This window comes from Physeter macrocephalus, chromosome 7 (genome assembly GCF_002837175.3).
Source record: "Physeter macrocephalus isolate SW-GA chromosome 7, ASM283717v5, whole genome shotgun sequence".
NCBI classification, from domain to species: Eukaryota; Metazoa; Chordata; class Mammalia; order Artiodactyla; family Physeteridae; genus Physeter; species Physeter macrocephalus.
This window is the reverse complement of record NC_041220.1, coordinates 22,188,080-22,200,633: the sequence shown is the minus strand read 5'-3', so window position 1 is coordinate 22,200,633 and position 12,554 is coordinate 22,188,080. Positions and strand designations below refer to the sequence as shown.

The 12,554-nt window shown below is 38.2% G+C and overlaps 1 protein-coding gene across 3 annotated transcripts in view; it reads right to left on the bottom strand.

Annotated features, from left to right (window-relative positions):
- The window catches only part of NFKB1 (nuclear factor kappa B subunit 1), a 123,324-nt gene that overhangs the window by 80,874 nt on the left and 29,896 nt on the right, over window positions 1–12,554 (bottom strand). For 2 of the 3 annotated variants that reach the window (XR_008617761.1, XM_024126593.2), the window contains exons 4-5: window positions 11,313–11,353; window positions 6,924–7,022 (exon numbers count right to left, since the gene is read on the bottom strand). Coding sequence is in view for 2 of the 3 variants with exons in the window: in XM_024126593.2 (XP_023982361.1) it covers window positions 6,924–7,022; window positions 11,313–11,353 (140 nt within the window). In the remaining variant the exon portion in view is untranslated. The remainder of the gene's footprint in view (window positions 1–6,923; window positions 7,023–11,312; window positions 11,354–12,554) is intronic. The other variant, XM_024126594.3, reaches the window with a different exon arrangement.

Below are 12,554 nucleotides of genomic sequence, written 5' to 3'. Positions count from 1 at the left end.
AGAAAAATGGGAACAGCCAACAGAGGAAGGTCGCCAAGCCAGGAGGGACAAAAATGAAGCTTAAAATTCAGACAATCTGTAAATTCAAGAAGCCTATGGTTCTCCTAATAATTTCTAAGGGTTACATTTCACAGCTATGATCCATGCTAGAAGTCTCCTCTAATGAGTAGCTTTCTCTAGTTCATAATACAGTAAATTTAGAGGGCTGTTTTTAAAAACATTCTACAAGGTAATATTTTGTTCTAGGGGCCAAATGAAAAACTTCTGAACTACGTGAAAGAAAAATACCTAGAAGTCTAGATTGCGGTTACACATGGAAAGGAGTTTAGTCTGCTTGCCAAGAGCAGGATCTGACACATGGTACCCAATGAATATATGTTAAATAAATTTTCTCTCTTTTGGCTTCAACTACTAATGGTTAACTTCATATTTAATCAGCATCCCTATGGAAGAGCAAGGAAGAAAATGCAGTGAAGCCTATTTGCCTTTTTGGGCTGTTGATACTAAGTCTCCCCACCTTTCCACCCTACAGCCAAAGTGAAGGGAGGTTTTCCTGATCCTTGTGTTGAGCAACCTTAATTATTTCAACTCACTGAAAATGGATTTTTATAAAATGGAAAAATGGAAATAGAAAATTAAAAATTACAAAAATAAAAAAATGTTTTAAGACATTTTATATATCTTTTTTTATTAGCAGTTTTTAAAATCAGCTGCTGTTAGAAAGCTAAAGTGACATGTACTCTGCAGCACTGGATCTTAACCATGTTTGAGTCCTTCCCTTTGAAAATCCGATAAAAAGTTATACTTATCCCCCCAGAAATATGTATATACATACACATAAAATTCTGCATATAAATTTATAAGTCCAAAATCCCTCTGAAACCAGTAAAAGGGATCCAGGTTACAAAGCCCTTCTCTACAATATAGCGCAGAGCTCTGGATTTAGGGGATGTGGTTATTTTCCCTTTTTAACATACGCAAATTGTGAACAGCTTAGGGGTTTTGAAAAAAATTTTTTAAAATGCTATGAAGTAGATTTCATGTGCATGCCTAATTGATTACTGGTGATCTTCTCTGTTTTTAGTAACTGAGTCAGATTAAATTATTCAAAACTAGTATTATAACTAGATCCTTAAAATGGCAAACCTCCCAAACCAGACAAGTCCATACAAAGGAAAGGGAGATTACACAAGGATATGTGATATCCCTAAATGCCACAGCAGATCAGCCAGTCTTTATTTGACCTTGACAGAAACTTAACATTTAGGATTTTTAAGTGAGAGGCACCAAGAGTGGAGACTTAAGAAAGAAAAAAAAAAAACCCAATTGTGGGGGGTAGGGACAATAAAAAAGCTGTTGTTGACCCAAACATTTCAACACATACCTTCTGTTCAATATAAAACACTAAGGAAGGAAAACATATGTGAGAATCAGCTTTCAGAAAACATCTGATTAAAAATAGTTACACTACATCAGCTGTGTTTCAAGTTGTAGTCCATTGCATTTGGTATTTATAACTAAAGAGAAAATAAGAATACCAACTGGTCAGCTATTTGTATTTTAGAGTCAAGGTCACTGACAGCTTTCTGGTTGGCACGGAGTGGGCCACGCGGGAGGATGTCACAGCAGCTGAGGATGCATGCTTTCTGGCCACTATGGAAGAGAATCGGTGAGGGTTTCTGAAGCCGCATGGGGCTGTTCCTCTTGGGCACCTTTCCACCTCTGTGAGGAGGAAGGTAGTTTGACTAATATAAAAATCTCATGATTAACTTTCGGGAAAGAGGGAAATGAGCCTTCCCTGGCACTCCGTACTGAGTCAAAAACAGGCAGGGACAAGCTTCGCCTCGAGGAAGGGACTTGTGCTTTTCTGCCAGCCTCTCCCATTAGGAGATCCACGATGAAATTAGAACTGAGGAAACTTTAAAGGGAAACTTTGTAGGACAGTATAATAGATTATTAAATGCTGAACAACAGGAAAGCTTTTCTTTAAAAAGGGCAAGATGTAAGAGTTAGGCTGCATATTTACTCTCCCTAGATTTTTGAATATTATTATTTTTTCCTGTACGAGTCAGAATAAACTCCACATTAGGAATGAAGAAATTTTATCTAGATGATAAAGAGCAATCAATAGAATCAAAGTGAACACTAATCTTCAAGTGTTTTAGCCCAATTTTAACTCTTATTTGCCCTGAAAAAAAGCCATCATGTATAATAGAAAATTTGAGTTGAAACCAGTAAAAATTAATTTTATTGAAAATGCCAGTATTCATGGAATACTTGCATAGTAAAAATATTAAATTCAGAGCAGTGGTTTACCTATGAAGAAGAAGAAAAAAGTGAACAATGGGCGGGGCTTTAGTTGTATCTTTTATTTTAGAAAGAGATCAGAAGCAAATATGGTAAAATGCTGATACCGTTGGCCCTCTGTATCCTCGGGTTCCACATCGGTGATTCAACCAACCACAGATGGAAAACATATTTTTTTAATTCCAGAAAGTTCCAAAAAGTAAAACTTAAATTTGCTGCGCACCGGCAACTATTTATATGGCATTTACATTGTACTAGGTGTTAAAAGGAATCTGGAGATGATTTAAAGTATACAGAAGGATTGTGCAAAGGTTATATGCCAAGACTGCCCCATTTTATACAAGGGACTTGAGCATCCATGAATGTTGGTAGCTGCGGGGATCCCAGAAACAATCCCCCAGGATACTGAGGGATGACTGTACCTGTTAAATCAGGTGGTGGTATATGGTGTTCTTTACATCAATTTTTAAATGTCCCATACACATGAAATATTTTATAATTAAAACAATTTTTTAAAAAGAATGTGAAGACTTCCACGGCAAGACCCGTGAAAGCTAATGGATTCTTTGACATGAAAGAAACATGCAGAACACCAGATGGTTCAACAGTCCTAACTCTAGAAATAATCTCAATATTGTAAGAGTGTGTCTAAGCCTAGCCTACATCCAGCTTATCAGAAATAGGGTATTAAGCATAGGACAAAATTCCAGTAGCAAAAGGAGAACTGGGGTAGGCTCTTAGAGTTGGTTTTAAAATGATTTAACTTGAGGTGTCATATTTGGACAATCAGCAAGAGAGAAAGAAACCCAAGCAGGGTTATATGTTTACAAGCTCTATAAAGCCCAGCTAGAGGTCTGCAGCCCCCAAACCACAGCCAGCCCCTACAGCTTTGGGGCTGGCCCTCAGCACTTTGCTGCTGCCTGTGTGTGACCGAGCGCATGCTGAACCACTAGCCTTCCAGGGGCCGCTCTGGGGCGTGGTGCGCTCTCCCAGAGGCATGATGAGAAGAGAGAGAGTGAGGCCGGAGGAGGGAGAGGAGGGTAAGAGGCTGTAGGTGAGGAAAAGGCAGAGCCTGGAACACTTTACTCTTAAGCCTGAACAAATGTACTTTAATAAATATGGAGCATACGTAAATTTCAGAAATATCATTTCCTTCCAGTAAATGTAAACGCTCTCCATCTGCAGTTCCCGTGGAAATGGAATTCGGTGAGAGCATCGGGCACTGGCTATTACACCTCCGTCTACCGTAAGGGAGACGGAGGACCACTCCACAGATGCCTCTGTTGCTCATGGCCAGTGGCTATGCAGGTTTACAGCCCTGACTGAATCCATCTCCACCTTCACTTTCTCTTCTGTAACAGTTTACAACGGAGAACCAACAGAACTCCTATGTTAACTTTTAGGTATGCAGTTATCATGGAATGTGGAATGTTTAGGATATGTTTTTTCTTCTCTTTTCCAGCTTTCTCCTTAATATCCAGGTACACTAACTCAGAGATTCTATAAGAAATTATAGCGTCGTCATGATCATCAACTCGAAAATAAGTATCTAATAATCAGGGAAAGTACACACGTTTGCAAAATAATATACTCAGGCAATTCTATATAACCTATGCACTACAGCTTTATATAGCAGAAAAGTGTGCAAAGGAGAAAGGTTAAGGTCGATTAGACACTGCATCTAGATCAGTGGTTCTCGAGCAGGGTGCTTTTGCCCCCCCAGGACGTATGGGAATGTCTGGAGACACATTTTGGTTGTCACAACTGTAACGATGCTACTGCATCCAGTGGGTATAAGTCAGGGATGCTGCTAAATATCCTACAATGAACTGGAAAACCCTCCAAAGTATAAAGCTTTCTCACCCAAATCCCTGGCTAGTTGTCTCTGTCCCACCGCTTGTCTTGCAGCCTCACAAGTAGCGGGTGCTTACTGAACTACTGCCAGAGACATGTACAGTTGTGAAGACCCTCCTGGTAAAGATACACACTGAGAGCAATTCCCTCCTCTGCCTAGATTTTACAGGCAAGAGAGATTTAAAAATCCATTTGTAAACCAGAAGGTCACCCTCAACTATCCTTTGTGAAAAAGACTATATATTAAAAGTGATATTGGAAGAGCTCTGGAAAAACTACCTCATGATTGACTCTTTCCCTCCTCCCCATCCTTCTGATTAAGAGCTTCAAGGATAAATAAAATTACTTCCTTTAACTATTACAAAGAGCAGAGTCATTTAAACTCTGAGTGAATGATGAAAGCCTACGAGAACAATGACAGTTTGTAATGGACTCTCTAAACTATTCTTCATTTTCTTACAACTGGATTAAATGCTTAATAAATATACGTTGAATTAGTAAATAAAAATATAATTGGGTGAAACAGCGAAGCTGTAGCTGAAGTTCAATAACAACTAATCTTACACATTTATATTTTGACTTCCTTTATTATTAGTTGTTTATATATCTAGATTTCCCACTAAGTATTAAACTCCTTGATACAGAAACTATGATTTGAGAAGAACATCTAATGTCCATTAGGTTGTTTTATTTCTAGACTATTTTGTAAATGTGAGGCAGCAACCACTACATGAGAAGGATGTATGAAGTCTGAGCATAAATGGATATATAGTTTTTTTATTAGGTAACAAATTTATAACAAAGCTAATGCCATGGATTTTTTAGTATCAAGAACTGTCACTTAGCCACAAAAGACTGGAGCAATAGGAGTAAGCAGTTGTTGAAAATACTGTAATTTATATTTTTTTGTACAGAGACAGTCTAGAAAAAAACTCCCAGTTTTTCTCTTAATGCTAATTCTTCAGTAATTACAATCAGTGTCAATGCAGATAACATGTATCTTTCAATTATCCTTATTACAAGTACACACGTATAGACACATACAATTTTTATATACAGGACACACAGACACAGGTGTTAAAAAGATAAGTGCTGGATCTGACTCCCTAGTATCTGAGTACCCTTTACCCCTGAGCTCCTCTCCTCTGTTGTCCAGAGTTGTAATTCTCTGCGCCTTATCTCACCATTGTCCTCCCGTGTCCTGTCCCCTGGGTCCCGGCCCCCAGCACCCCAAATGCACACGTTCCATATGAGAGTTCAATAAGCAAGAGCCTGCTGTAGGATAATGAGCCACGGGTCCTTTGAGGACAGCAAGGCTCCTCTCTAAGAACCTCAGTTTCCTCACAGGCTTTACACTTTTTACCTAACAGGGTTGTCTGAGGATAGAGGAGATAATGTATGTAAAGCACTTCCCAAATCTTTGGTGCTTAATAAATGCTAATTCCCTTGTTTTATTGCTGCTCCTCTTTCCTCATTCAGATTCTAAAGGACTTGAGACCATAAGACTGTGGCTAAACACATCATATTTACCCTGCCTAATGACCCTGAACAGGAAAAACATCTTTCATTCCACAGGAGAGCTCGGACAGACTTAAAATGCTAATACAACTGGTAGGACCAATACTACATAATATTCTCAAGAGGGAAAGAATCACAGGATTTTGTTTTAGATCAGGGATAAGAAAATAGAAAGGGCTGGACCTAGAAGTGGGATATGAGGAGAGGGAGGGAATAAAATGCAAGGTTGAAAACCAAAGACAAATTTCCTTGACATCACGATTTTACTGGAGGTCTGTCTTGTTGCCCTTCACCTATTCACAACAACAAACCAATAAGAAGACTGAGGCCAAAAGAATGTTATATCCTAAGGGGCACTCACACCTTAGCGGGAACTGAGTTGATAACCTTTGCCAAAGCCTTGAATCACTGAACAAATGAAAATGTTTATAAATTATGAAATTGCAATTATGGACTGGTTTATCTGCAAAACTGTTAGCAATCAGTCTATGAAACAAGACATCACATTATGAAAATAAAAAACTCAAATTACCTCAGCGGAAGATATTCCCAATTAATAAAAAGAGAGAAAAAGAACCTGAAGGTATAGAAAAGGCTCAGCCAAGCCCACCACAGCATGTCATGAAGTACTTCATTCCAAGGACCACCACATGTGGATGCGCAGCTGCTCAAGCAGAGGCCCTGTGGTATTGCCAGGCTCTCTGTGGACCACTTAGATACATTTTCTCATTCAACCTCTAGAGACTTTATGAAGTAGAGACCATTAACATGTCTGCATTTTGCACATTCAGGTACTGAGGTTTAGTAGTGTTGGATAACCCAGTCAAAGGCACACAGCTAGTAACAGAGTCTGGATCTGAATTCATGAGCTGAAGTTTTGTTTTTCAACTGAGTTTTGTTTTTCACTAGAACTCCAAAGAGCTGAAATCAAGCACTCTTTCAAAGACTTATTAAAGTTTTAGGAAGTATACAACTAAAAAACCCTTTAAGATTATCAAGAAATAATAAAAGTTCTGTTAGTTAATGTTGAGACAATTTGTACTAAATGGAACTATTAACAGAGTTCTAAAATCTGTCACCTCTATTGCTAAGAGACACATTTCTATTTAAATATTATAATAATCACGTGAACACTTCAGCTTAGGCACAGAGGCAGATGGTAGTTATATTTAAAGGGTTCCTTTCTTTTGCTCCTAGGACATCAAATCTTCCAGAATTCACATGGAAAGATACCACGAACTTACTTTGACCTGAGGATAGGACTTCTTGTTCTTTTCACTAGATGCACCAGGGAGTCCGCCATGGGAGGGGCCTTCACACACATAACGGAAACGAAATCCTCTCTGCAAAGGTAAACACAAGGTGAATAAGTTTGAGAAATACTTACTAAAAATTATAGGGACAAAGTTATACAAATTTTAAATGCTTGGTGTAGTAAAGGAAAAACATAAACCGTGAAAGATGGTAGATGAGAACCACTTTTCCCATAACCTTATTACGAACATTGATGGTAACTGATATTTGTGCACTGAGCTGTGGCTTAAAAGCCAGGCCCCTGGCCCTGCAGAACCTCTCCTGCTGTGCTATGTGGACAGTAACCTGCTGCAGAGTTTAAGCCTTGGACTCGACGTGCTACAGCTTGTTTGCATCAGAGCTTCCTCATCTCGAATTGCTGCTGCCAAGCTCTGAAATTGGCCGTATGACTCAAAGTTAAGCTTCTCTGACTCTTACTTGAAGGAATTCCTTTATCGACTCTGATGACAGCTGGTCCAGGAGGGCATACAGAAATGTCTTGTTAAATATATCGCATCAGCGTTGTAGAACACACCCTATGCTAGACCTCACATCTGGTCAGCAACTCTCAACAGCTCAGAAGAGAAGAGTTTTGATTTAAGATTATCGCTATTATCAGCTCCATCTGGACATGTTAACTGACTTGAATAAATCCAAAACTAGATAGTCCCTTTATATATTAACTCAAGAATTTTATAGACATAGTAAATCGATTTAGAATTAGCTAGAAGGGCTTCCCTGGTGGCACAGTGGTTGAGAGTCCGCCTGCCGATGCAGGGGACGCGGGTTTGTGACCCGGTCCGGGAGGATCCCACATGCCGCGGGGCGGCTGGGCCCGTGAGCCATGGCCGCTGGGCCTGCGCGCCCGGAGCCTGTGCTCCGCAACGGGAGAGGCCACAACAGTGAGAGGCCCGGGTACCAAAAAAAACAAAAACAAAAACAAAAGAATTAGCTAGAAGCCTTTACTATGTGGGCTGATAAACAGCTAACTTCTGTTTTTTATCTATACAAATAAGGTTAGACTAGACCATACTCAAGGTCTATTCCAGTTCTAACATTTTATGATTTACAAAGCTAACAATTATAACTGTGCATATTTGTATACAAAGAATAAAACAAGAGCACTTATGAGAATGGCTCTCATCATCATATTAAGGGAGCTTGCAACATTTTCCCCGAAAGACTCAACTTTATAATGATGTCAAACAATCTGTGGTAGTGTTAGTAGTTTATAATTATACAGTTACTTGACCGGATGGTTTTCCTATTCTCAAATTCACCCTTTAGTGAAAAGAATATGTTAATGCACTTTAAGGAACATCCTCACCTTTCATTTATGTTATTGTGGGGCTGACTGCATATAAAGAGTACTGGATCCCTAGGCATCAGAAGCTCCGAACACCCACTACTTGGTGGTGAGGGTTTTCTCCCTTGCACACTGGACAGTGGAGCCCAGCAAACACGGAGGTTTTGACAGCTTTGAGCTCACGGACCAATGTAAAATTTCTGCCCTCCTTAGATTGCACTGCATTTCACTATGCCTCATAGGGTCTTGAAAAGCAGTCTGAGAGGTCCAGGTACCCTGAACTAATGAAAGCACCTGAAATTGTTTCTAAATTCTGTGAGAATTTTCTTATTTCCAAAGAGGATCAGTAAAGCATATTTCATGGGACGAATAAGGCCTGAAGTAAATTCCTTAGTCGGGGAAACTGCTTCAAGTCACACATGGGTCTGGGGTGTACGATCAACTCATCAAAGTGGCACCTAAAACAACTCTTGCAAATGGCTCTTCAGGAGATCCCAAACCTAAACACCTGGGAAGCTTTTTGAGGTTAGTCATTTGGAGGCAATTATCCTCTGTTTTGCTTCTCACAAAATTCAAACTAAAAAAAAAAGTTACAAATTCAGACCTATACCTTTTATAGACAAAGGCTGTTGACTTATTTTTAATAATTAAGTGAAATTTCTAAAAGCATGAAAAAGCAACAGCGTGTGCAACAGCCTCCAGAATTGGCTAGCCATAAAATAGGGATTTACCTGACTGGTAATCAATTTAAATACAAGTTCAGTTTTTAAATAATATTAGATAATTAGCACTTAATAATATGCAACAGAACTGGATACACTAAAGATTAGTAGTCTATGCTGTGACTCATCTCTGTCAGAGCTGGGAAAAATTGTGGCAGAGACCCCAAAGACAAGAGAACATTTTTCTAGATTTTATTTTTAAAACTTAATAAATTAATTCATTATCTTTAATCACAAAATTCCTTCAGGACAGTTGGAAAAATAAGTACTTATACATATACTTTTATATCTTACTGGGAGTAGTTTCAAATAGAATATGAGTAAAGAGACATGTCTTAATAGCTTGCTTATCATTTAAAAAACAATAGACATTATTCATGGCTGTATAAAAGTATCTAAACTTCCATGCAAAGGAACTTCTAACCTGAGGATAGAAATTTATTACTGTTTTTTTTTGCTTTTTTTTTTTTTTAAGGAAGCTAGGATGTCTTCAAATGCATAGTCTGGTTGCATTTCAGATTCTAAATTTTGAGATTAAAGGTTTGCCAATCCACAGCCATTCATCTCAGTAACTCCATTTGCTTAAAATGAGTCATCAACCTCAAAGGCAAGGCTATAACCATCTGGTCAGAAAGTCTGACTTAAATACAATCTTCTTACTTTCACTGGAGTCAGACATCAAAATATTATCAGTTTGGTAAGCAAACACATTGATTTACTCAGATAAGCTTTTACACATCCAAAAACAGCAAATTAAATTTTGCATTTTGGACCTATGTAATCCACCCTTCAAATAAATCATAAGTATCTATTTTTCCTTATGACTACTGGACCCACAGTAAGAAACTGCATTTAAAAATTCTTATTGTACTGCTACGCTTATGAAAATGGATACTTGAAAAACACATTTTACCTAGCATGCAAATAAAGTTTAGTTGATTTCTCAGTTTCACAGACTACTCAGAAAATTTTCCAGGAGGCCAGACCACTGCCTAGAATGTTAAGGGATAACCTTCCACTGGGAGGGTCTTTGAGAGAGTAAGTAGCCTCCTCTGGGAACTCACCACTGTGGAATCGGACACGGAGGTAAAACAAAGTCATGTCAGCAGCCTGTGGGGTCAGGGTGTGCCACCTGCAAGCTACTAAAACAACGGCCTCAAGTCTCACATGGCATTCCTGTCCCTGCACCAAAAATGTTAACCCAAGTTCAATCTTGTAAGGATAGTCTATTTGGTCATAGTTAAGATATTTACATCCTTTATATCTTGACCAAAATCCAAATACATATATAAGGCCACCATTAGAGTAACCACAACAGATGCTTTATGTAAGTTCTTGACCTAGTTAGCATTTGTTAAGTGTTACACAATGCAAAAGTGTTACACTTATTTGCCTGAGCTACTAAAAACATTTAGGAAAGGTACTGGATGATATAACTCAAGAAAGCAGGTACACTCATCCTCAGTCTCACACAGATGTGGTAATAAGCACATCCATTTGGAGATTTACCGACTTTGTCCTCATTTTGCAGAAGACTATACCATTATTTCCATCCCTCAATGACTGAAATCTCCTACAGGCAAATATTAGAGATTCTCTTCCCTCCTCTTTGATAGCACTGGTCCCATACAATTTCTAATAAATATTTACCCATGGGGCCATGGTGAGGAGGCCACTTCAATTCCCAGGTATCCTCTGTAGAATCTAGTAGTAAGAGGAAGAGCCTGATAAAATAAAATGCTCCTCTCCTGACTCCAAAGAGACTGAGTCCAAAGCTAACACCAGAGAGAAGAGAACTCAACTGTCCATTCTAATACTTTCTCTACACCCTACCTTTAGTACCTTTATTATCTTAGGTTACATGTTTCAAAGACAGAACAGAGAAGGCTGGAGCTCCAAAGGAAGGAGGAAGGCTAAGAAGTACTGCATGTGCAGGGACATGCTGATGGACCTAACTCAGCGTACATGAACGGCACGCATGTGTATTCCCTTATAAATGAAAATGAGTGGAGATAACCTATGCCTCTCCTAGGAGTGGCTGGTAAGCAAAGTTAGTGGAGATCGTGGGATATCAAGGATCTCTAAGTTTTACAGAACTACATACTGAGGCTCAGGACAGTGTGAAGAATGACTAAGAGAAATGTAAAGTGGATGAATAAAGCTGTCACATAATTTGTCAGGTTGTTGATCTTCTAGATAAGGTCCTTCCTTTGTAAAATTCGTTTATTATTTTATTTGGTACTTGAGATATTAATATTGGACTTATGGATCTAACAATTAAAGAGAAAGTCCCACCCCTTTCATCTTCTTACCTGTTTAGGTTGCTCTAATATTTGAAGGTATGGGCCATCTGCTAAAAACAAAACAACAAACAGAAACCGAAAGAAACTGTGAGGCTTCTCAAATATGGTAAAAAGAAAAATATATACATATAAAAGAAGTAAAAAAACTGAAATTATGTTTTTAAATATAGGCTTCAAATAAATGTTTTAGCTAAAATTCCACAAGGATATATCTTCTTTGTTTGCATATTAAATTTATCCTTATTTTAACAACAGTTTCACACCGTCACAGAGAACCACACTATATAAACGCCTTGCTGAATGGTGATGGCACATTGCACAACCCAACAAAAGGCATGATGTCCGGCAAGGATTAAGGCATCAATAGCCTTCACAATCATGTCCACTAACGAAGCATTTTTTAAATGACACAAATACCAGTTAAAAGCAGCAACCACTTCCTGGGCACTATGAAATTTTCTTTTGCCGTCGTATCGTTAGACACTGATTTCCATTCTTCAAAGAGAATGTGCTTAATGTGACATTACAAGAGACTGAACTAGTGCCTACATGTGAAACACACAGATAATGATCTCAGGCTATCTGCTTTTCCTTACACTAAGTTTTTGGTTCCTTTCCAATACTCGAATCCATAAGTACTGCCCTCATTCCTTAACTGGCTAGCTTGTTCCTCCTCCCTCCCAAATTTAATTTGGTCTGTCAGACATGGTAGATTCTTTTTATTCACTCATAGCCTTCTGATGTTTGTATACAACTTTTGAGTACTGTGCTCTCATATAAACTCTGTTCTAAAACAAGCATTTTATAAAATTCTGAAAATAATTTAGATAGGTGCATACCAATTAATTGTTATAAAAACAAAGAATACTAGAAGCTTAATCCATAGCCTGACTATACCTGACTTTGGAAACTCAAAGGAAAATCAGAACCTCTGACAGTATAAATACAAATTTGTTCAATATGAGAAAGTCCCTAAGCTTCCCAGCTGGTTTTTATGTCAACAGTAAAATAATCTGTAGCTCTGCAATAAGTGTTTCTCACTTGTTTGAATGTAAATTAAAATGGTACTAAAAAAATTCTAGAATGCTTTGGTGACCATTTCAACCTTCACTGTCTCTAGGCCAGAAGTTCAAGACTTATTTTAGATAAGTATATTTATTAAGAAAGCTAAACTTTCAGGTTGAAATTAAAAATAAACTTTAACTTGAGAGAGGATTTATTTTTACCTTTTCAGTATTATGATCAGTCAGG